General features: G+C 34.4%; 1 protein-coding gene and 1 pseudogene across 1 annotated transcript; one reads left to right on the plus strand and one right to left on the minus strand.

Moving 5' to 3' along the window:
* Nucleotides 1-1,268: 1,268 nt before the first annotated feature.
* LOC134229939 (uncharacterized) lies at nucleotides 1,269-14,591 on the minus strand (annotated as a pseudogene).
* A 6,720-nt stretch (nucleotides 14,592-21,311) lies between these two features.
* On the plus strand, nucleotides 21,312-26,037 carry LOC134229950 (uncharacterized). The gene is made up of 2 exons (XM_062711731.1): nucleotides 21,312-24,279; nucleotides 24,429-26,037. Exons 1-2 carry the CDS (start codon nucleotides 21,312-21,314, stop codon nucleotides 26,027-26,029), a joined length of 4,569 nt encoding a protein of 1,522 aa, XP_062567715.1. The 3' UTR covers nucleotides 26,030-26,037.
* Nucleotides 26,038-26,796: the final 759 nt, after the last annotated feature.

Here is a 26,796-nt window from a genome sequence, read left to right on the forward strand (position 1 = left end):
AGCTTTTTTCTGATTAAAGAGGGTCTGTCATCTGTTAAAATTTTAAATGAAGTACCCCATTCTCTCTATACATGTATGTAATGGGGAGATGATTGGGAAAGAATGAAAATTTGGCATCATTATTTTTTTCTACTAAAAACAAGACCCCACTTTAATAGCCATAAGAGGCAAAAGCTTCCTTATGTAGTGTAGATTCAAGTTTGTTCAAATCCAAATTTGTTCAAAGCCTTGTCCTTTTCAAAAAAGTTGTCATTTATGTTCATACAAAAAATAATTATGCAACATAAATTTTAATAAAATTGCAATTGCGTTGATTACCAAAAGTAATTATGATTGCATTGCATATACAGTATAATTTAAAAATTCTTGTACTTAAATCAAATTTTAAAATATCTGTATTAGATTTTCAAAGTTACCCAATCCTTGATAAAATCTCATGGTATTAATGTTTTTCCAAAAAGATCTATATCACTTGAAAACATATCAATGAAAATTTACAAAGAAAAATCAATTTCCCAAAGCATGCAAAGGAAAAAAGTGTTGTGCACTAAAGCCATATTTCTGTTTTGAATATATACAGGTATGTGTACCCTCTCACTTGTACATGTCTGGTATATCAAATATGCAGATGATGTTCATTTACATGCCACACACATAAACAGTATCAAACAATTGAAAATATAACTGTCAAAATAACTTTTCTTTAAAATTTGTTAATAAACAACACACAGACCAAATCTGGTTTACAGTCCCAGCAACAGACAATGGCAGAACATTATCAAAAATATGGTACTCTTTACACCTTCTGATAGCTCTTTCTACATGAATTCTTAGTCTTGCTATTTGCTGAGTTTTAGTAACTTCATCCTTACTAAATTTAACTTTATTTCCTAAAAAAGGTTGAATAATCAAGTGTGCACCAACAGTGTCAAGTAAATCTTGGATTAAAAAACCTTTGTCAACCATCACATCATCACCTTGTTCTAATAGATCAAGTATACCACTTCTTTGTGTTACATCTTTATCAGAAATATTGCCAGTAAATAATCTGCTAACAAAACATACAGCACCATGAGGGGTTATACCAATCAAGCCTTTAAAGGTAGTATGAGACTTGTAATTTGAATATGACTGAGAGTTAAGTACTTTGGCACTTGGAGTCTGCACACGTATTTCTGTACAATCCAAAATAACTCGTGTATTGGGATAAGTAGTCTTAAAACATTCTGGCATATTCTGTTTAACAATATCTAAATCTGGCCATATGGTTAAACATCCTAAAATACAATACAAGTAATTACTCCAAGTAATAATAATACAACTAACAGTGCTTTGAGACATACAAAAACGTTGTGCTAAATCTTCTTCAAAAAAACCTTGTCAAATTCTACATAAAAACATAAAAAATTGATCTACAATTGACAAAGACTCTTCTCTAAAAGGATTACACACAATGTTCTTATTTCTCTGAACTTGTGACCACCTGATCATATTTGAGGCTGTTGGCTCAACAACATTATATACAGCACAAAAAATATCATAAGTAGAAAAACCAGTGTAAAAATTTATCAAATTTGGATCTTTGGAAAATCTTTCAATTCCGAACTTCTCTACTTTCTTCTCAAGGTGCTGTACCCTTTCTTCTAGTTTAGAAATGTGTATCTTCATGGCCTGCAATATAGTACATGTATTACACAGTGATATATGCACATGGTTTATCTATTCCAAATTAATACCAACATTACCACAATATCACAGAGACATTTTCTTCTTTTATTTAAATTTGTATGAGCAACTGAATACAGTATTATTTACATGATGAAACATTAATTATATTATTGAATGCACATCATTGGATGTTTCTTTGATGGAACAGATGCTGCTAAAAAATTTGTACACGTGGTTTGCTTTTAAACAGTGTTAACTGATAAGATTTCCATTGTTGTTTTCATAAACAAAAGGCCCATGGGCCACATCACTCACCTGAGTAATTTGGTCCATTGTGTTCTTTGACACATTTCCCCCTTCTACTGTCTATTGTTTAAAACTTGGATACCCTATTATTGCCCCATCCTATCCCCGGGGGTTAATTTAGAATCTACACTGCTCCAGCTGGATGCTTCCACATACAAGTTTTAGCTTTTCTGACCTAATGGTTCTTGAGAAGATTTTTAAAAAATTTTTTCCTTCATATTTCAATGTAAAACTAGGATTCCCTATTGTGGCCCCACCCTAACCTGGGGGGTCATGATTTGATTAATTTAGAATCTACACTACCCCAGGATGCTTTCACATCAGTTTCAGCTTTTCTGGCCCAATGGTTCTTGGGAAGATTTATAAATGACCCCGCCCTATTTTTGTCTTTTCTTGATTATCTCCCCTCAGAAGGAGATTTGGCCCTTCAAATTAAAAATTTAATTTTCCTTTGCCCAAGGATGCTTTGTACCAAGTTTTGTTAAAATTGGCCCTGTGGTTCATGAGAAGAAGTTGAAAATGCGAAAAGTTAACAGACAGACAGAGGGACGACGGACAACGGGTGACCAGAAAAGCTCACCTTAGTTTTCAGCTCAGGTGTGAGCTGAAGTTAACATGCACCCAAGATCAAAGGAACTACTACATGATCCGTGTATTACCTCAAGATCTTCTTCAAGAGATGGTGCTTGGCGACAATAGTCATGCTCTTCAGATGGCATATCTGTTGAAGTGTCAATGGCACATGTTGCAGTTGATGATGAATGTTGGTCTGTGTCTAACGAGATTGAGGATGATGTTTTCTGCTTCTTAATAATTGATGTTTCTTCTCTGAAAAGATCAATATGTATCATAATACATGTAAAATATTATACATAGCAATGTTTTATTTTGATACAGTAGAATTTTGAAAACTCAGCTATATGTTATTGGGACTTCCACATTCCTAAACCTTTATGATTCATTTGATCACAAAATGCAATACATTTTACAAGTCAGTGGTTGCATGCAAGCTTCACTACATACAAAAATGATAAAAGAAAAAGTTTGCAGTCAGACACAATATTGCATGTACCCCCGGTAGAAATAATTTTCATGACATACTTTTCACTAACATTTACACATCCAGATAATACCATAATCCTTTGGTACCAATACAGATTTATCTGGAGAAAAAGTGTCTAAATAAAACAATTTACTTATTTTAATCCAAGACTTCGCCCATTTTATTGTGCCCCTTTCCATTTGGGATGATTTTAACTAACATATGAGATGATATGTTTAAGCAATGAATCATTATTTTTTGAAAGATATATAGTCTCGTAATTGCAACGGTGTGTGGAAACAAATTAAATGTCCCTGTAATGGTGTTTTAGATGCCTTAAATTTCCACACATTTTACATGCAAAATACATGTTTATAAATGTAAATTTCATATATATCTTTAAATTTACAGATTTTATTTCTTTTTTCTATGCATTCCCATTAAGTAAAACTTGAATCTATAGTACTTTATATCAATAAGGTTCATTTTTTGTGGCTCATGTTTTTTTGAGAAGATTTTTTAAGGATCCCACAATTTTCATTGACTATTTCTTAATTATCTCCCCTTGGAAGTAAGAAACTTGGTTTTCCCTCGCCCAAGGATTGTACATGCATGTGCCAAGTTTAGTTGAAACTAGCTCAGTGAAAGAAAATGTGAATATTATTTGTAATGACAACAAACACCAAAGACAGATAATAAACAAATTTGATCACAGGCCTTTAGATCGCTTAGAAAAAAAATTAAGGTGTTGAAAAAAAAAATAAAGGTATGAAACTCTTTTGGTAGGGTAACTTCTTTCGCCAATAAAATTCTTTTAAAACAAATGCCTTACAATGTTACTTTCTATCCATATCAATTCAAATATAAACAATCTTCATTACTACCAAAGTTCATCCCGTAATTCCTTATACTTTCTCGAGATATTCAGAAATCAATTCCAAAATTGACCTTAATTTTTTTACTCGACATCAGCTTGGGCCTTAGAAGAGCTACACTAATTGTAAAGCGGGAACGATGGGACAAATGTTTCCCGGAATTTATTCTAAACTCAATAAATATTTGTTCATTTGCATTCGAGCTTTACAAGGTTTTCTCTAATTTGATCATTTGATATTACTAAGTCACAAACAACATTTTAGCGGTCTAAATGTTTTGAAAATTGAAAGGTATACACATCGTCGCAAACCACGGCCAAAATGTATGCTCCTCTCCCATTCAGGCCGTGGTTGAACGAGGAGAGAATTCTTCGTAGCTCATTAAAATATTGACCAATGCGAGTAAAGTATAGTCGGATGATGAACTTTATCGCGACCTTTCAATATCCAATCGCAGTATAGGAAATATTTCTTGTATACTGTTGACGCCAGCTGTTGATTTCGATTGCGATGGAACCAAAACTTGCCACTGACTGAATATGAGTCACAATAGAAAGGCGTAAATATTCAAGATTACGACACTTTTTGTGATCAAGCAGCCATGGGTAGGAGAGAGCTAATTTAATGCGGACCATGGCTTGAGACGATGAGGTATACAATGCGTTCCGGAAAATATTTGTTCTACCATTGCTTCATTTACATTCTTAATCAACATGGCGGTGCAGTTGTTGATGCAAATGTTTTCAAATTAATTTTTCGCGAAAGGAATTACTACTGACTTAACCTTACAATCTGGAGTAAGAAATCAACTTTGAATTGTTGAAAAATTTTGCAACTCTTCGCTGGACTTTAAACATCATCTGTTTACACGTGAATGACCAGGGGCCCAAGCTAATGTCGAGTAAAAGAAAGTAGGTCATTTTTGAAATTGATTTCAGAATATCTCGAGAAGTACCCGGTATATGGAATTTCGGAGTGAGCTTTGAAAGAAATGAAGAATGTTTATCTATGAATAGATTTGAATAGAAAGTAGAATTTTAGAGCATTTGAATAAAAAAATATTTTATTAGCGAAATAGGGTACCCAGTATAAGAGTTCAATATCTTTATTTTTTTTACACACACAATTGTTTTAAGCAATCAAAAGGCCTGTGAATTTGATCATAAAATTTCACTTGAGCTTTCCGTCTGCTCAGGTGAGCTATTTATGGCACAATAATCAGCCAATAACCTATAATAAGGATTTAATAAATAAAAAAAAACTTGATTCTCATCCAATTTTTTTTTTAAATTGAGGCAGGTGGTGGATTTCATAACAAATTTTCGTTTCTTCCATTTTACAGATATTTTTTGACCTTATCAAATGGTGCAGATTTAAGCGTTATATCTGTTGTCAGATATATATCTTTGTTATACATCTAAAAGTCATACATAGTTATAGAGGTCAATTTAAATATGTTTATCTCTTACTACACATCATCTCGCATCAGGAATCTTTCACAACTACTGATGATCCTGTTTAATGATCTTAACAGCCGTGAAAATCACACTGAAATATGGGGGATAGAGAACGAAAGTTGAATACTAGTTGATTACCGATCCCGATCTGAATTAAGACTAAGAAAACAGATTTTGTTTTAAAATTTGAGAGGAGGATGAGAATCTAGGTTTTTATTTACTATGGCCTTGCACAGGTATGGCGTGCATTATTCAAGCTGTATTTATTATTTAAATGGTAATATAAGTACCGAACTGTCCATTTTCATGTCCATCATGCCGTAACATGACCAGCTGTACAAACATGATACGTATGTGCTTATGCATAACTCAGTTTGTGAGCACAGCTGTCCATGTTGTGACATGATGGACATCAAAATTTAAAACTCAGTGCTTAAATAATACAAATGCAAATTCCTTGTTTATCAGAAGCAAAATTAATACTGCAAATTGTATCATGACTTATTAAGTCTTACTGAGGAGGTCCTTCCCTCTTCTTGGGTGGTTTACGGCTTGGTGCACTCTTAGTCCATGGAAATATACTTGGTACTGTGCCTTTCTTCAATTTTCTTAGTCCTACAAGGTATGTAGACATGTTAATTTTAAACATTATAAAATATTTAATTATCTATTTCCAAATTAAAATATTTAATACATGTTTGTTGTACTTGACTCCAAATTACAACTTTATTTTTGAACTTTAAATAGAAATGTCTCCTTGATTTTTCAGAAAGTTTATATATTTAGAATTGAACATTTATCGATATAAATTTATTATAAATCTACGTGATCAATGCTAACTAATGTGCATTATTAAAACTTTTAAGTTGATAATAAATTAATGTTCAACAATATTATAAAGTAACAGCAAAAGAACTCAAACTTTGAAGCTGCTTGTAGCCTTGTACCTTTCAATGTTCTTACAATATCATCGTCCTTAAAATGCTTGGAACACACAAATGTGGACTTTGATATCTGAAAAATATCAATCAAGTTGTAGAATATCTAATTGGCATTGTTATTGTTATTGTTTCAATTACAATTCATAAGTTATACATGTATTAAAAAGTATGTACACTATTTATTATGCTTCTTTTGAAACATCTATATAATGTTAGGAAGGTATTAATTAATTAACGGGTGCACAAGGTTTTAACTGCTTACCTTGGCTTTATTAGGTCAATTGGCCCTTTCACCATAATTGTGGTTCTACTCTTTTGCAGGGCAAATTTATGTGTAATGTTTGATGGCATTTTTGTATATACAGATAGATAATTAAATGTCAAAAAAAAGCCAACTACTTTTACATCAAATTTAACCAAAATATAGCATTTTGCCCTGCAAAAGAGTACTACCACACTTATTGTGAAGGGGCTATGCAAGGGGTTGCTTGAGAAAAAAATATTCATGTTGGTGCATAAAATAAATCAGGATATTGTAAACAAAAGAATTTTTCTTCGACAAAATTTGATGACAAGTAGTTCATAGTTAAACAGAAAGGAACTGGACATCCTGATTACAAGTGTTGTGTGTATATTCTAAATAGGGAATACCGATTGTCAGAATAGTTTATGGCTGGAACTTTATTTTGTTTTGTTGATGCCCATATGACCTTTAAATTATAGGCCTGATCAATTCAGTATAAATATTGAACATGTATCATGATACAGTGTATATGATTTAATACTATACAGGCTGCAGATGTTATGAAGAGAGTTGTTTTCCTGTTGGGAACTAATTAAGCTGCGTGTTGGTTGGAATTGGGCTTGGAATTTCACGTTTATATAGATATTTATCATCCAAAAACATTTTAAATGACTAGAAATTTTATTAAAAGTTGTTATATCGAAATGTAATCATCTAACTTAATAGTGTGTAGAGCTGTAATGAAGTGCGAGATGATACGAAACCTCGCTCGCACCTTTAGCATGATGGACGTAAACAACACTGGTGATGTGGAATCTATCGCCTCACTGTGATTAATTAAAGGGGTCCTGTATGTCAAAACTCAATGAAATTAAAGGAAAATATAATCAAAATTAAAAATCTGTAGCTTTTAAGATGTTTCAGTGAGAGATTTTTTTATATCCACAAAATCGATCAACTTTGTGTTAGGCACGTGAAAAACGTACATGGAAGTCGGGGCCTTCGTCTCGCCGTATTTTAATAATCCACTCTTTCCGTACAGATGGATCCTTTGGAAAAGAGTGGAAGGATGTTGCTGTACCCCGATGACTGTCTTCATTACAAAGCGGCACACAACAATAAGCCGCGAAGCCTGTTTTCGCATGGCCGTCCATTTTCAGCGTCTGCTCGCACGTGTGCTTTTTGTCAGGTCAGCCTCGTTATCGCTACAAACTTTAGCGCGTGCGTGAATAGAGTCTATAGCATGGGATTCAAGCGTGATGTGGGAAGGATTAATGTACAGGGGATTATGACATAAATGAAAGCATTCTAAAGAGTGGGGAGGGATTTGCTATAGTTTTAGCACTAGTGATAATTTAGCAGGTGCATAAGTCTGCCATTCACCATTTGGTAACTTAACTCTTGTTTGACCATACAACTTACAACCTCTCTCATGCCACAACCGACACTCTCCATTAATAGAAACAGAGCTATTTTCAAACAGATTTTTTAGAATATTTCCTAATAAAAGCATCCATCTTCATCTTACAATAACAAGAAATGATATTAAAATACAATGCGTACACGGTACGTTGCAGGAATTTTATTATATAAGCTTAAATTGAACATAAATGAATTTTTGACACTTACTAATATGGGAACAGTCCACTAATTGTTTTCCCATAGGCGACAATGTTAACGTTTCGTCTCATAGCGATGTCCCTAATTTTCGTTCAGCAGCGAGTGACCCCTCAAATCAAAGCACATCAAATTGTCTTTCTTTGATTAAAATCTCGAGATGGCATGTCAGATTCGTTTTCCGGCAAAATGCGTCTGTCTGCAGGAACCTCTGAAAATGAAAGTGAAAGTAGGGGAATTCCAGGATTCTCAGTGGCGGTATAATACATAAAATGATTCAGCTACATGTAATCTTCCTGATAAATTACATCTGCTAAGCTATTTTGTTAGGAAATATACTCCTTATCAAGGAGTATGAGGCTCAGTTTAGTACATAATCACATTTTTTTGTCAAGTCTGAAAATTAAGGAACTTGTAATTTTTCTGCACTACTTTCTTCTCCTACCGATTCTTAAAATAATTAGTGGGATGTACCCAAATAAGAAACAAATTCGTTATCCAGCTCCAAACCAAGAGTACTCTGATCTCAGCGTGTATGGAATACAACCTGGTGTTAATCCCAGTATATCATTGATTAAACTTGGATAACTAAACGGATCTTTAATCTCGACATTTGCACTTGCACAAAGTCCACTTTTTGATAGTCTTAAACAAAGTTATTGAAATTTCTTCTTTTCATTTACCAACTTTCAGGAGAATGCAATACATGGTGGTTTTGCTGTTCACATTGGATAGGTGCGAATGATATTGAACAGGAGGGGAGATTTGTCTGGACAGGAAACAACCGTGACGTCACTTCCTACTCCAACTGGCACCCCAATGAGCCGGATAATACCGGAGGACAGGACTGTGTACATATGTGTCCTTGGGGAATATGGGGAGATTACAACTGCGACGGAAGGTATTGATACATTTGTGAAAAAGATTAAAAATGTTTCAAGTCGTGAAGTCAACAAGTATCGGATAAACTATTGAGAATGTTTTCATACATTTGTGATAAATATTACAAGTGTTACAAGCCGAGTTAATAGTCATGAAGTCAAGAAGAATCGAATAAACTATTAAATTATACGCTCTTACATGTTTTTTCCCTTCTAATGGTTGTGAACAGGACATTGCAAATGCTTTTGGGACTTTTTTCCAGGATTAAATCAATACTATTAGAGATGATCATTCATTCTTTAATGAAAGTACTTCAATGGATGTTCTAAGAGCAGTCGAAAGATTTGAGGTAGGATATGGAGATAACGAACAGTTTTCAATCTCGAAGTCCATAAAACAATACAAAATAAGAGCAGAGCAAACACGGACCTCCAAAACATCAGAGGTGGGATCAGGTGCTATAGAGGAGTGAGCATCCCCTGCTAACCGGTCACACCCGCCGTGTGCTCCTTGTCATGATCAGACAATAATGGAAAAATCCGTCGTCAATTCAGTGTATAAATAATGGACTTACAATTGGTATGAAAAACGTCATTCAGCATTCGACACAATGATAAATTGTATTTGCTGAGAAGGTCATTGTATCGACCATAGAACTTACGAAATGATGGCTTTAAATCACTTGACTGCCTCACACAAGCAGAGGTCAAAAAGATCACAATGACTTCTTAAATCTAAATCATGTGAGAACCATAATAAAAAAATCATTATCAGAATCAGCTGTTCCAACATCACAGAAAATTGCTATTGTTCGACCTCTTTTGAAAATATAAGGAAAAGACAAAGAATTATCAAGAACTATCGCCCGTCTCGAACCTTCCATTTACTTGTATCTCTAAAATCCTGGATAAGGTTGTAAATTCTAGGCTAGAAGATTATTTACGGTCAAACAACCTGCATGATAAACAGCAGTCAGCATACCGTGTTCATCACTCAACGGAGACCGCTCTCTTGAGAGTCCACCACGACATAACATCAGCATTAGACATAAACTCGAGTGTTGTTCTATTGATGCTGAACTTGTTTGCAGCCTTCGATGTGATTGAACACATTATTCTAATCAATCGCCTAGAATTTTCGTTTGGTATAACCGGTATGGCCTTTTCAGGGATACAATCATACCTAAGCGATCGACACCAACGAATTGCTTCAGGTTCATCAGGGTCTAGAGACTTCCATCTACGATCTGGTGTTTCCAAGGAATCGGTTCTTATACCAAAGTTTTACAGCCTGTTTGCTAAGCCAATTTTTGTTAACTGCCGTATACACAACATGAGTTTACAGTGTTTTGCAGATGATTATCAGATATATATGGCAATAACACCTCCTAGCAACTAGATAGACATAGCATCTCGTTTGCAAATTTGCCTATCCGTTATAAGTTCTTGGATGTGCTCTTACTTTCTTCAGAGAAATCAAGAAAAAAACAGAGCTTTTTGTCTTTACTCCATACTGCAAATACAGAATTTTCTATTTTAATGAATGTAGCATCACTTTTGATGGGGGAATTTTTTTTTTAAAAATCATGTTTGTTTTTTTTTTTAAAAGGTGTTTTCTTTGATTCTCTACTGAACATAGATTGCCATATTAGAAACATTACCAAGGCATTTTACCAGCAACTGCGAAATATTGGCTGCATTCAACCTTTTATATCAAAGACTGCTTGTATATGCCAAATGTAATGGGAGAGGAGAAAAAAATGCAAGGGACCAGACCTGGATTCAAACCTTGGTATGCCCACTTGTAACCTCTTGTCTTGTTTATGGCAATGTCATACTATACGGTGTTTAAAACTAGAGGTTTGAACTTTGAAGCCTACCGTATTTCAAGTATAATTGAAAACTCCATCTCAGTATCTTTATTCTTTATAGAATTAATTTAATAGAAAATTACAGAACATATTTAGCTATCTCTATTTGTCATTATTTATGTACGTATACATCATTATTTAATCAATGATAAGTGTTCAAACATGACATACTGTGAAATCACTAATTTTTAGGCGTCCGTTGTTTCTGCTGTAAGAAGAGGGGATGCATTTCCAGCACGAAATATGAAATGTCATTTACTTGTACATAAACTTGCGTATAACTACTCTACATCTCTTTATCCACGAAATGAAATCTCCATGAACACAGATATTTTTACTTCAGTCCACTAAAAATTCTACATCACGAAAAAGGATTTTTTAAAAATGTAATATTGTAATCAGTCAACGAAATATCGAAAACTATTTTCCGTGAATTTTACTCAGCTTAGAATACTCAAGATTTCATTTCAAAAATTGATAGCATGATTTTATGGATCTCTTTATGCCTTTAAGGTAAAATAGAAATAAGATTTTCAATAGAATTCCAGGGTTTTAAATTTTACTGAGTATATTGCTTCAATTCTCAGAGGTTAAAGAGATTGTCACATTTTCTACAATAAAACCAGATCGATATATTCTGTCATTTTACACAATTCAAAATATTAAGAACCATTTATGCTTTTGCAATCATGTATGAAGTGCCGCTTTCTTCTTTTAGATAATTAATTTGTATCATAATCCATTAAGAATCGGCCAAATAACATTGGTATACTTCTAAAAGGTTTAAAAGAAGGATTCAGTGAACTTATAAAGACACATAAGAAGAGAAGCTAAAAAGACTAAGAAAGATTTAGGATATATATGACAAAAATTTGTATAGCCTATGAATGATATATACCCTGTGCATGATATCGTTCTAATATCAAAGATATTATATTATTATACAGTAAAGATTTATTACAGCCATTGTTTTAAATCTTAAGCGTTTTCACGATGCTGGGATGCGCCATCTTTTTAATGTTCTGTGTGTTGACAACAAGAGCCGCTCTATTCGAGTCTCATTATTTCGAGGACACTGACCTAGATGATACAGTATTTTTCGACACTCTTCTGTCAGTACACCGTTCGGACTCTCTCGCGCTATGTTTCGCTATGTGTGGTCAGAACTGTCACTGTCTCGGCTACAACTCCCAGATAAAGAGGTGTCATCTTTGTAAATCATGTGATTCAGTGAATACAACTGATAACGAAACTGGGTGGAGGTATTACGATTCAAAATTAGAAGGTAAGGAATATAAACAAATGAAGGCAGATGAAAGAAACAAAAAATAGATGTCTGTATAAGTTGTTTTAAAGCAATATTTGTTGCGATTGACTATTAAGTAATATTTTAATATATTACAAAATTTTCACCTTTTTTCAATTTTTAGAATTCTACCCTTCTGCAACCACCGTTTTAAAATCTTTACAAAATGTCATCACTTGAGGCATTTCCGCCCTCCTGTGATGTGATAGACTTTTGCAAAAAATGTTATTAATCTATCTTAATTTATACTTAATAGAAAATTATCTTTTAGGTGAATGCTTTTCAGTAGGTGTAATACAAATAATAGTAGTAAGGGGGACAGAGAACAGTCAGTCTACAGTCAGGATGACGTCATGGGTTTTTCCCATAAAGGTCATATGAGGTCACAGTCAAGGGTGGAGTCTACAGTCAATGACGTCATTGGGTTACCTTAGTGCAAAGAGTGAGTCTACAGTCAAGGAGTCTACAGTCACTGACGTCACGGGTTGACTCTTTAAGGGAGAGTCCGCTCAGCAACAGTCTCTTAATTGGTCTAATTTAAGAACATCTGAAGTCATCCTCTGCTTAGCAACAGTCTTGGTATTCGTTTAATTCAGGACCATCTAAACTTTTGTTCCCATATCAACATCCACCAATCCGATCTAATTATAGCTAGGGCTTTCTTAAATGATTGAATACATCTAAACTTTTGTTCCCATATCAACAACCACCATTCCGATCTAATTATAGAGCTTTCTTGTGATTTCGTATAAAAGACCCTTGTTTTCCATATCTAATCATCATTTGTAAGGTATCTGAAGATCCAGCAAATAGTAAGTAAAGATATCAGAAGAAGGCATTTTTTTTTGCAAACTGTTCTTAAAAGATAACTAATATTTTACTTCTTGTCAATTTTATTGTGTAATAAGATTTCAGTATTATACACAACAAGACATAATTAAAACTAATTAAAAAGGAACACATGTGAATTGAATATTGCAAAGAGCAAAAAAAAAACATTCTGTCTATAAAACTCATTTAAAAGGAACACATGTGAATTCAATATGCAAAGAGCTAAAACATTCTGTATAAGAGAATACAAGTTGTGTAAATGTTATTCACAGCAATTCACGTTGACATTATATTTATAGTGTACATGTATATGTACACTGATCAAGTAGTAAACTACAAAGTTGTAAACCTGACTTTTTTTTGGGTGGCTCCGGAGCCAGCTTATCTTCCAAATAATTTACAATGATTGTCATTTGCTTCACATCATTCGCCATTCGTTCTCCCAAGTTTCTCAGGAGTTTGAACTGTTCTTCAATGTTTTGAACCACTGATGGCTCCTTAATCCTTTTTTCTAATGTTTGATATTTCTGGGGATATTTTCTTCTACAATAAACAGATTTTCAAAATTAGAGATGATGCTTATATATATATATATATATATAGAGAGAGAGAGAGAGAGAGAGAGAGAGAGAGAGAGAGAGAGAGAGAGAGAGAGAGAGAGATTTAAAATGTTATGATATTTAATTTTTTAAAATTTATTTTTCCCTTTTTGTAATTAAAACATGTTAATTGACAAAGAATATAAAATAATTACGTTACCTGAACGTGGTCAGAATGGAATTCTCTACATTTTTAAATTTAGTTGAGGGTCCCTCGTCAATCTGTAATGTTGGTGGCCAATTCGAGTCCATGGCTGGGGAATAACTAAAAATATAGCGTTATTTGATTAAAATATCGATTAAAAACATTATTCAATGGCATATTGATTTATGTTTCTTGATGTAAAATAGTGTATAATTAATGTAACTATTCTTTAATTTAATCTCTTTTTTATTGTTTTGATCAAATTCATTTTATTAGTATAATATACGAGTTTATCGCAATTCAGTCTTGACAGAGGTTAATGAAGCAATATAAAACAATAATAATATGAGTAGAGAATGAAAAAAAAATTAATACATGTAGTAGATTAGAAATCATTACCTCTGGATTGGTACCTCCTGCAAAGATGATGATGATGGCTTGTTAACATTTTCTTTGCTTTCTGGGGTGGGAGTGGAAGGCCTTAAAAAAAAAATTTTCTGATATCAAATTAAACATTAAATATATATATATATATATATATATATATATATATATATATATATATATATATATATATATATATATAAGTAATGGATTTCTTGACATTATATTAGGACCAAAGAAAAGGGTGTATTTAATTAAGCCAAAGAAAGATAACTCTGACAAAAGCTGTTACACTCACCGCTTTGAAAGGCCTTCCATTTCTAATTCTTCTCCCATCTTTACCCACATTTCTTCAAATTCCTCAAAGGAATTTGCCGAGTTTGTTGCTTCACTGTCAATATAGAACATTTTGTGTGCAACCCATAGATGATTTAATGATTTTGTCACCAAAAAAAACCACCTTATAGCTATATGACGTATCTGTGCTAAAAAATACAGGATTGAGTGTAGATAAACATGATATATGTTAATTACCTTCAAATTAAAGTTTTATCCGATTTGGAACTTGAATTACCGCATGTTTCCATAGTTAAATTCAAACTTTAAACCGTGTATGTTAATAAAATGCGGAGTAGGGAAATAAATCGGTTATTGTTTTAAATTTCGAATAACTTTGAAGCGAGATTGATTTAAATCGCATAATTTAAAACAAAGTCTTATCTTTATATAAAGTAATAAAACAAGTAGAAAGTACTTTTTAATTTTAATTAGTCTGAACTTAAAAAAAAACAACACCATATATGACTGTTATGTATTCTAAATAAATAATTAATATATAAAAATATGTCACCCCCCCCCCCCCCCCCAAGAAAAAAAAAAGCTTGAAAAAGAATGAATTAAAAAAATTTCTATAAAGTAATAAAATCTGAATTTTTGTTGTTGTTGTTAAAATGTTTTATTGTGAAAGTTTTGTTTGTTATCTAAGCAAAATTCATTAATAAAGTTTAAACAAACCTTAAAATTTAATGAAAACAAAGATTATACTAGTAACTCTATAAAAATTGTAACAAAAATTTGTAAAGCATATTCATATGATTCTCTTTGTCATGGATTTTCGTACAAATGTATCTAATTGAAAGTTATTGTGTGGAAATATAACATATATATATATATATATATTACATGTATAATGCGTATAAAATATCATTAGTATAACAATGCGTATAAAATATTATTATTATGGTCATGATATGTTAAAACATTAGATTGTATGTGGACCAATATTTTGTGTTTTAATTTTCACTACTTTATCATATTTAGACTTTTTTTTTTACAGTAAAATAGTTTATATAACCATTAATATTGCTTTAATTTGAAAAAAAAAGAAAACAACTTTAGGATAAGGGGAAAATTATCATTACTTTAAAATTTATACCCTTTTTGTTTTATGAAGTGAGAGAAAAATTATAAACAGATTCCTTTAAAAGTTAGTATACCAAGATTATTTCTCTTACAATTTGATAAGTTATTATTTCACTAGGTTTATTTAATTTTGAAACGATTAACTGAAAAAAAATTACTTACAGAAACTGTAGATATTCTTCAGCCATTTTCTCAAGGTGATAACGTAATGCAAAACTCCGTTGTATTTATATGTCTTGAATGAAAAATTCGGTGAGGAAATGAGGAAATAATACAAACAAAATTAAGTGGGTTGGGACAGTTTACCACCCAATCCGCGCTTTCTCCGTGGGTACGAGTTAAAGGATTTGACGGGTCAAAGAAAAAATACATCACGATAATGACGCAGGTGCTCTACTCCATTAACTGAATTATATTCCCTTTTTAAAAATACCGCTGTGTCGTGACATATCTGCGCGACACACCTGACAGGAGTGATCTGCGCATTCCCGGAGGGTCTCTAATGAGGTGAAATTGTGTTAATTAATTCATGGTTGCTCTATTTTTTTTCTACACCTGTAAACACAGGTATTGTAAGAAAAAAAGGAATTCATGTCACCTCGTTTCAATCCAGTGTAGCATCTTTATTCAACTATGTAAGAGAATATGTACAGTATCTAGTTCTTTGTATTCTTTATTCAATGTGTCCTTTTGATTTAAGTCATGATATTAATCTTAGCGCTATTAATCTATCTTGCAACATCAGCGCAGGGGTGTTACAGCATATTATGATTATGACTTGTTCTCTATTTAAGTTATGTTAAAAAAAAGAGTGATTTTTAACTCGTGATCCTAAAGTATACTAGTCTAGCAGGTTATGATGTAAATTATTCATTTCAAAGAAGATAAAGCGTTAACCTCGCATTTGCTATGTAATTAACCATTCGATTAAATTGTTGTTTAAACTTTATCAGTGAGGTTCACCTACCGCAAGTCTGACACTGATATACAAAACTGACATTTTATATATAACATTAAATGTAGTAAACGAGGGCTCAATGTGATTTACTTAAACCTTTGGACAAATCAGTCAACAACTTTGTAATAAAGGATGTTATTTATGAATGAAATTAATTTTCTCTATCCGAGTTTTTTGGGTTTTTTTTTTTTTTTTGCTTCTATTACATTTACAGATCAAGGTGTTAGGCTTATACCCCCCCCCTTTCTGATTTTGTTAAGAGAGAGAGAGAGAGAGAGAAAGATTTCAAAACTCATATCTATATAGATGTCTGAATATAAAAACAGTGGTAATATGGAGTGAAAGAATGGAATCCTCTGTAATTACACTGATTCAATCGTTATATGCGGGTTAGAAAATACAGACATCATTAAAAAAAAAAAATCGTGCAACACTATTTGCCTAACTTTCTTACAAGTCTGTATCCTGTATAAATACAGATTACCAAATATGGGTAACCGATTCAATCAAGTGACCCTATCTAAACGGATCACATGATCAAAAGTCCGTGCAGCATTCGCGGCAAAATTGTCTGAGAAAATGGAGAATCGAGGTGTAATGATACTTCTATTAGGGGTGGCGTTATTTCATGTACCTGTATTCTGTGACAGTGACAGTAACAATTTTCGTTGCAAAGTATGTGCTGGACAGGTTGGCGTATTTAATTGTGCGCGTTTTTCCAATTGCGTGATCATTAAAGGAGGGCAAATCAAGATGCGGGAAATCCGTCTTTTCAGCTGCAACGTGAAAATTGTAAGAATTGGATGGTCCCAAATTCAACATCCGATCATTCGAGACAGGATGTTTAGGAAGTGTGAAGGTAAGCATATTTTTTTATTCCTAAGCCCATTTTCCCTTAAAAAACCGTGGGAAAGACTACACACGCGGATCTAAAACGGGCCAATAGAAAGGCGTAAAAAAATCTATGTAATGTGCATTGACTTGGAGTTCTTGAAATGATGTGTTTTGAGTATTTTAAGTAAATATAACGAAATATAATAATGTTTTTATTTGTAACTTTTCCTTGTAAGATACAAGAGTAAAAAAAAAAATATGCGACTACCATGAGATCGGGTTCGAAGTTCAAGCAGGCAAGGTGAAACATTCGGAGCTCCTCGGGTGATTCGGAGTGTTGCGGAATCGGCCGAGGATTGCCGATTGTGACAGGAAGTAAACCTTTTGTTTTTATAATTTATTTTTAGTCATCACCTTTATGTAAAAATCTGTTACAGATATACCTACTGAAGAGTCCAATATATTAACCACCTTGATTTCTACATGGCCATCAACTTCTTCAGCAAGAACACGAGAGGGGGCTCGCATTGGATCAGTTCCGAGGAAAAGCGTAACTCAAGGTAGGTCTGCTCATTTTTCATCAGTATCATACATGTTTAGCCAATTTCACCGAATGTGACAGGAAGTAAACCTTTTGTTTTTATAATTTATTTTTAGTCATCACCTCTATGTAAAAATCTGTTACAGATATGCCTACTGAAGAGTCCAAGATATTAACCACCTTGATTTCTACATGGCCATCAACTTCTTCAGCAAGAACACGAGAGGGGGCTCGCATTGGATCAGTTCCGAGGAAAAGCGTAAATCAAGGTAGGTCTGCTCATTTTTCATCAGTATCATACATGTTTAGCCAATTTCACCGAATGTGAAAGGAAGTAAACCTTTTGTTTTCATAATTTATTTTTAGTCATCACCTCTATGTAAAAATCTGTTACAGATATACCTACTGAAGAGTCCAATATATTAACCACCTTGATTTCTACATGGCCATCAACTTCTTCAGCAAGAACACGAGAGGGGGCTCGCATTGGATCAGTTCCGAGGAAAAGCGTAACTCAAGGTAGGTCTGCTCATTTTTCATCAGTATCATACATGTTTAGCCAATTTCACCGAATGTGAAAGGAAGTAAACCTTTTGTTTTTATAATTTATTTTTAGTCATCACATCTATGTAAAAATCTGTTACAGATATACCTACTGAAGAGTCCAATATATTAACCACCTTGATTTCTACATGGCCATCAACTTCTTCAGCAAGAACACGAGAGGGGGCTCGCATTGGATCAGTTCCGAGGAAAAGCGTAACTCAAGGTAGGTCTGCTCATTTTTCATCAGTATCATACATGTTTAGCCAATTTCACCGAATGTGACAGGAAGTAAACCTTTTGTTTTTATAATTTATTTTTAGTCATCACCTCTATGTAAAAATCTGTTACAGATATGCCTACTGAAGAGTCCAAGATATTAACCACCTTGATTTCTACATGGCCATCAACTTCTTCAGCAAGAACACGTGAGAGGGCTCACATTGGATCAGTTCTGAGGAAAAGTGTAACTCAAGGTAGGTCTGCTTTTTTGAAAAATGTCGGTATCATTCATCTTTAGCCAATTTCATTGACAGATTTGTACTTTAGTAGGTATATATTTTTTTCCATCGAAGATACAATTTAAAAGATATGTTTGTAAATTTAAGCAGAAAATAATTGTTACATAAAAAACATTGAAATATTTAGTTAAAATTACTGTAATATTTTTTAATGATTTTTTTTTAGAAGCTGGTCCACAGTCATTGCTCAGCGAAGTGGCAACTGGTATTTAACTGTTTTATTATTTCAATCTGTTTAAAAAAAATTAAGATGTGTTTTAATAGGAACAAGGATTATAGACAAAATAGGCAAATGAAAAAATTAAGATAAACTCACTTAAAAATAAATATACTAAAGTATAAATTACTTTGTGCTAGAATTTAAATACTCTGTTGATAGTTGATGCATGTATATCTACTTAAATTTTCTTTTATTTAGGATTTTTGATTTGGGCAGTAACAGTTACAGCCCTAATAATATTTTATGGGCTGAGGAAACTTGTCAAGTTTTGGATAAATCGCTGCTGCCCAGCACTTAACATTTCTGATATGCATTTGCTGTCACCATCATCATACACAACTTCAGCAGACACAGACACACCTCAGCAACCTAGACAACAAGCCTCCGCTTCTCAGCTGGGACAACAAGCTCCCGCTTCTCAGCCGGGACAAGAAGCCCCCATTCCACAGCTGGGACAACAAGCCCCTGCTCCTCAGCTGGGACAACAAGCCCCTATTCCACAGCCGGGACAACAAGCCCCCGTTCCTCAGCCGGGACAACAAGCCCCCACTCCTCAGCCAGGACAACAAGCCCCCGTTCCACAGCAGGGACAACAAACCCCCGCTTCTCAGCCGGGACAAGTCCCCGCTCCTCAGCCGGGACAAGTCCATTATTCTCCACCAACTACTAGAAGCAAATCAGCAAAAAAGAAACTAATGTTTGAAAGCCAGTTATAAATTCTCGTGCTTTTATTGATGGGATGATTTTTCTTGGTTTTTGTTAAAAGATTTAATATTTTGATGAATGTGTAGTCTGTACTTTTGAAAGGATAATTCTATGAAGATTTGAAATAATTCTATGAAAATTTGAAATTTTGATGACTTTGTATTAAGTAATTTTTTTTCTTTTGACTTGTACAAGTGTTGAAGGGATTTAAATATTTTATGACTGTGTAATCCTTAATTTTTTATTCACCTGTATAACTTTTAAGGGACAACAGATTAAAGTTGTGAATTCTTGATGACAGAATTTTTTTGAATGTTAAAAAGCATAAAGTTTGGGACTTTTTGACTGTTTAATTTTCATTATTTTCCCTATTTTTTTTTAAAAGCAGATTTGTAAATGACATTTCACATTTTTTTTAATAACAAATTTGATAATGACATTTTACCTTTTTTAATGAATGTACATGTAGTACAGAGCAATGGTATCGGTTAAGGACATTGACTCGTTAGTTTTTCTTTTGTGTTTTCCTATGGTTGCTGTTAATGTTTTTTATTTTTTTTGTTATTTTTATTTTATGCGACAGTTTGTCTTTTACTTGAATACTGATGAAAGGAAAATTTTAACTCCTGCCTTTATTTGTTGATTATTATGATTTACATATATATGACAGTGATTATTTGGTAATTTTTGTGATGTGCAATTGATGTTAAATGATGTTTAAGCTTTTTTGTTTTAAAAAAACTGATAATTGTGATTTACATCTAACATTGATCATTTGCTTATTATTATTGTGATGTGATGTTTAAGTTATGACATTAGGGTTAATTGTTGCAGAACGTATTCCTATATAATAATATTTAATATCCAATATTTATAGATTACAATCCTTAATGTTATAAACCTGATGTAATGCTATTAATAACAATGTGGGTTTTAAATATTTTTGAACATTTGTTTAGCTAGAAATTCTTTTGATTATCAATTGGGTTTATTGATATAAAAGTTTTTTAAAGAACAAGTTTGTACAAGGTCTATATTAAGCATGTTATATGCTATTTATAAATTTTTTTATTAGGATAGTATATTTATTTTAACTTAACATTGTTTTAACCTAATGTCATTTCTTTGAAAATATGTTAAGTATTAGGAAATACTTAGAATTTATGTTACAGGAATTTTGTCAATAAAAAATATTCTTTCTATTTCGCTTTCTTTATTTTATTAATGTACTCAAGTTCGATAAATGGATATTCTGATAATTGTGACATTACATTGTCTGTAAAAATAATGTTTAACTGGTTTTTCAATTCCACTTAACAAATATTTATCAAACCAAATATACCTTTTGTCCTATAACATGGATATAAATTTATATATATATATATTTTTGTAATTAAGAGATGGCAGACAGCGGTTTATTGAAAGAAATCCTTGACTCCTTGAACGACCCAGACACCGTACAGTTCTTTGCAGCAGCCAATGGTTTGGTCGGTGATGTCGAGGTTGAAAACCGGTTAAAAGAACTCCAATGGGAAAAGCACATAGACGACTTATGGCAGGAGGTTCTCTCTGATATGGAGTCTCCTCCTAAAAAAAAGTGTCATTCTCTCAATGATGGCAATCAACCTTCTACAAGTAGACAGGTGGGGGGCGGTGGGGAAAGTTCTGATTCTAAGGACACATTAGCAAAACCTTACTATATCTGGAAGAGAGATACCAGGACCTTCAAGAAAAATCTGGCCCGCGACACCACGTTCAAGGTCAAATTCAATGAACAGTGGAGGGGGGATAAATTAATAGATATCCAAAACAAATTACACGAGATGTTCGACGACCTGTTGTCGCAGGCCAAGGGTCACGATGCGGATTTGGGAAGGGTGGTCCTAAGTCATCCGAGTTTAAACAATCCTATCGTCGTGCCGCTGCAGTCCTGGGAAAAATTGAATGCAGATGTGGTCATGTCTGAGATCACCAAGGTACTCAATTCGAACGAAAGCTTACCCGTAGATGAAAACCTGCTAGTCACCATCGGGTCCATTGATTTACCTAAAGGGGGAGGTAACCCTAGAAAATTACCCATTACAACTCTTTTCGGTCCTAAAAATAGTATAGAAAGGAAAAAATCACTTTTTCACGTTCAAAATAATGACAATTTATGTATGGCCATTTCCATCGGTCTGTGTTTTCTAAAAACGTGTAAGAAAGTAGATACGGAAACATGGAATAATTTAGTGAGGAATGATCCTGGAACGATGCTAGATCACGCCCTCAAACACCGCACTATTTCTCAAACATATTATGACAATATCTTGAAAACGTCGAGACAAAAAATGCAAACGGAGCTGGCCATGGGGCTATGTGAAAAAGCCGATGTGCCCAATGACAGGTATTTAGGTCTGAATGATATCGAACCTTTTGAAAATTTACTTGATGTCTCGATCAACGTCGTGTCCTCTGCCGTTGGAAACAAATTTGTCAGGGTCACAGAGGATCAGGGTAAGCCTCGTCTCTATTTGTATCACGTGGATTCGGAACAGGAAAAACACTGGCATGGAATTGCTAGGATACAAGGATTTTTTAAGGCGTCGTATTTTTGCCATACTTGTTTAAAACCGTATAAAGATAAATCCAAACACTCTTGTGCCACCTCCTGTGAAGTATGTTTACATGACAACTGCCCAGAAACAGACGTCCAAATGGGTTGTCGTTCCTGTGGTCGGATCTGTCGGTCTTGGACGTGTTTTGAGAGACACAAACAACAAAGAGTTGTCAAGAAAGAGAGTTATCCCCCCGCCTGTGACGTGTTTTACCAATGCAAAAATTGTAGAGTCACTCTGGAACGTGCTAAGCGCTCTCCCCATTTACATATTTGTCAAGAGTGGCAGTGCCCCAACTGTCGGGAATATCAAACGGGGGAACACAATTGTTATCAGAAATCGTATACGTGTGATATGGAAAAGAGAAACAAGAAATTTATTTTCTACGATTTTGAGACGCGTCAAGATGACATTTATCATTGCGACAAAGGATACAGACCGTCTTGCATCAGATGTCGCCATTGTGTTAAGGAGGAACGCCAGTGCTTAAACTGCAGACTCTGTCAAAACTGTCGAGATCCGTCCTGCGGTCTACAACAACATAAAGTAAACTTTGCCGTACTACAGACCACTTGTCACAAATGCGAAAAAATGGAACTAGTGGAGGGTGCTACCTGTCATCATTGTGGAAAACGATGTACAAAATGTTCCCGGACCCGAAAAGGAGAATATATGTTTCCCCCTTGTACCGACACTTGTGGAAAAAGGGAACTCGTGTTTTCTGGTGACAGCGCGGCCGAGCAGTTTTGTGCTTACATTACCAGTAAACACTGCAGGGACTCGATTTTAGTTGCACACAATGCCAAAAGTTTTGACCTGTATCCCGTTTTAGAAGTTCTTATTGACCGACACTCCATTCGACCTAGCAAGATCATATACAATGGTTCCAAAATCATGTACATGCACATTGCCCAAAAACTGAATTTAACTTTTGTGGATTCCCTCAATTTCCTTCCCATGAAACTAGCTAAAATACCAGAAGCTTTTGGTCTACAGGAACTCTGCAAAGGTTACTTTCCCCATTTTTTTAATACCAAAGCCCATCAAAATTACGTGGGGCCATATCCAGAATTAAAATATTACGGATACGATGCCATGTCGACTGGGGAGCGGAAGAAGCTTGCAGAATGGCATGCAACGAAAGAGAACGAAAGCTTTAATTTTCGAGAAGAAATGTTGCAATATTGTCGCTCGGACGTTGACATACTGAGACGGGGCTGTCTGGAATTTCGAAATTTAATGATCAAGGTGACGACCGTCAAAGAACACATTCCACAAGCAGACGGAACCGTCAAGGAAAGTACCACGTTTGGAATCGACCCATTTGATTACGTCACCATTGCAAGCGTGTGCATGGGGATATTTAAATCTTTATTTTTGAAAGGAAAGTACAAGATAGAAATCACCAAAGACGGGGAATGTTCTTGGTATGACGTCCACACGCTTGAGGGAATAGAAGTGATCAACATCGAAGATTCGTGGACGTCATTAATTGACTTGAGGAAGGAGGAAAATATACAGATAGGAAGACGGCATTTCAAGAGTCCCATAGCAGTTGTGCCCTCTCAAGGTTATACAAAACGCGACAATTATAGCAAGATTTCCATTCAGTGGTTAGAATGGCTAATGGAAAAAAGTCGTCAACGGGGAAATCCTTTAAGCATTTCTCACGCTCTCAACGGGGGTGAATATCATGTCCCGGGGACCAATTATAGATGCGACGGATTTGTACAGAGTCCCAACGGAAAAGGAACCATTTACGAATTTTATGGTAAGCCCTGGCAATATAGTTCTGTTTTTTATATCTAACATTTACCCCCTTTCCCCCTAAACTGGAGGGGGGGGGGGGGCGGCGGCGGCGTACCTGGACTTAACCACGAATACATAAATGTTTAATTTTTTTTTGTATCTCAAAACTAGGTTGTGTGTTCCACGGCTGTCCCTCCTGTTTCCCAGAAGACCGAAATTACACCAAACATCCTTCCACCAATCAAACTATCAAAGAATTATACGATATGACAATAAACAGAGAAAAAGAACTTAAAAATCTGGGATACAGCTTGGTTACTATATGGGAGCATCAGTTTAAATATCAGTTGGATAAGAATGCGGTTTTGCAACAGTTTGTGTCGACCCTAGATCTCCAAGACCGACTCGACCCACGGGACAGTTTTTTTGGTGGCAGAACCAATGCCATTAAACTACATTACAAAGCAGGAGAAGACGAAACCATACAGTATTACGACTTTACCAGTCTTTATCCTTGGACCAACAAATACTGTCGCTACCCCGTTGGTCATCCTACCATTGTGACGGACAATTTCCAGGACTTGTCACAGTACTTTGGACTTGCCAAAATTAAAATTCTACCTCCTAGAAAACTTTATCATCCTGTACTTCCTTATAACTCGAATGGAAAATTAAAGTTTCCACTGTGTCGCACATGTGCGGACAGTGAAAATCAGAGTGAATGTACATGTACTGAAGAAGACAGAGCCATCACGGGCACGTGGTGTACTCCCGAAATTCAAACGGCAACGTCTAAAGGATACAAAATTTTAAATATTTATGAGGTCTATCATTTTACCGAATCGTCAAAATACGAAGTCGAGTCGTGTGAGGGAGGATTGTTTGCTCAATATGTAAATATGTTCTTAAAAATCAAACAGGAGGCTTCGGGATTTCCAGCCGAATGCGTTACGGAAGAAGCTCAATGGAAATACATCAGGGAATACAAAGAAAAAGAAGGCATACAATTAGACTATAACAAAATCAAAAAAAATCCCGGTTTGCGATGCTTAGCAAAACTCTGTTTAAATAGCTTTTGGGGTAAATTTGGTCAAAGGTTAGGCATGCAACAGTCTATGTTTATTCACGAAGCAGAAGCCGAAAAATTTTTTCAGATGCTTTCAGATCCAACAAAAGTACCACACAATTTTCACATTGTTTCAAGAGACATACTCCATTTAGAGTGGAGTAACAACCCTTTGTTTACTCAGTTCGATAACAAAACCAACATATTCTTAGCTTCTTTTACCACCATGTGGGCTCGACTCAAATTATACAGTGTTCTTGACAAATTAAACGAGAATGTTTTGTATTTTGATACAGACAGTGTCATTTTTAAGGCTAAAAAGTCGGACGACTTGAGTTATCTACCCATTGGTAATTACTTGGGAGAGTTGACTAACGAGATCGCCCCACAAGATGGTTACATTGTTGAATTTGTCTCGGGGGGTCCCAAGAATTATGCTTATCGTACGTTGTCGGGGAAAGAAGAATGTAAAGTTAGAGGATTTACACTGAACTGGGCCAACTCAAAACTGATCAATTTCGATGCCATCAAGTCCATCATCTGTACCTCACACGACCGACAAATCGAAATTGTCAACCCTTGTAAAATATCCAGAGACAGTAGAAAGAGGAAATTGCTAAACAGAGTAGAAACTAAAAATTATAAAATGGTGTACACCAAAAGGAGAATTCTTCCCAACTTAGACACGTTGCCCTTTGGATTTTAATTGTGAACAAAAAACAAAGTTTTTAATGTTATCTTTTTATTGAATGACAATTACAAATAAATGATCCACATTACACTTTTGTTCATTGTTATAACATTGTTAATAGGTAAGCCAGGGAATTTTTTTCTTTTTCCGTCGAACATTAATGATTCCAGGAGGTCTTCCGACTTTTTTCTTACTGACATAACCAGTGCCAGTTTGTAAAAGGTGGTTGTCATCCACTTGGTCGCTGCAATTCTGGCTTCTATCTTCGTGAATTTGCTTCGAGGTCTGGACGGTCTCGGATATAGCTTGAGTCGAGTGATCCTTGGCATGGTCCAATTTTTGAAGTAAATGTTCATATTTCAGTTTCGGCACAAGTATCATTTCCCTCGCCATTTTCTTTGGAAATGTTGCACAATAGGTGTTATTAAAAGCGATATTAAAGAAGTATGTTTGAGTAATATCCGACGTTTCTCTCGGTTGCTGACTTCTCTGGATCCCAGAGATCGAATGTGTGATTCGTAAGGTTTCAGTTGGTTTATATACTTTTTAGGTAAAGGATAAGTCCCCGTATAAATGTTAAGTGCTATTTCACTAAGCACATCATACTGTTCACTGGTCAAGGCTTTAACGAGTACTTTTTGCTGTGCACTGTCAGCATACAAGAGAAATTTTAAAAAAGCCTCGTGTTTCTTCACCGTTTGCTTCATGTTTAAATAATGAGTAGAGAAGACAAAATCATTCTTATTTATATAGGTTGGTAAATGATCATCTCCTCCCCCGGG

Source organism: Saccostrea cucullata, unplaced genomic scaffold (genome assembly GCF_032062105.1).
Source record: "Saccostrea cucullata isolate Sc308-1 unplaced genomic scaffold, CSIRO_AGI_Scuc_v1 ctg3843, whole genome shotgun sequence".
Classification (NCBI taxonomy): domain Eukaryota; kingdom Metazoa; phylum Mollusca; class Bivalvia; order Ostreida; family Ostreidae; genus Saccostrea; species Saccostrea cuccullata.

What these genes read in the sequence shown, in the direction of transcription:
- LOC134229950 (XM_062711731.1), top strand. Translation starts at nt 21,312, where the DNA reads ATGGCAGACAGCGGTTTATTGAAAGAAATCCTTGACTCCTTGAACGAC. An exon ending in AACCATTTACGAATTTTATG is followed by an intron (nt 24,280 to 24,428) that starts GTAAGCCCTGGC and finishes TCTCAAAACTAG; the next exon opens with GTTGTGTGTTCCACGGCTGT.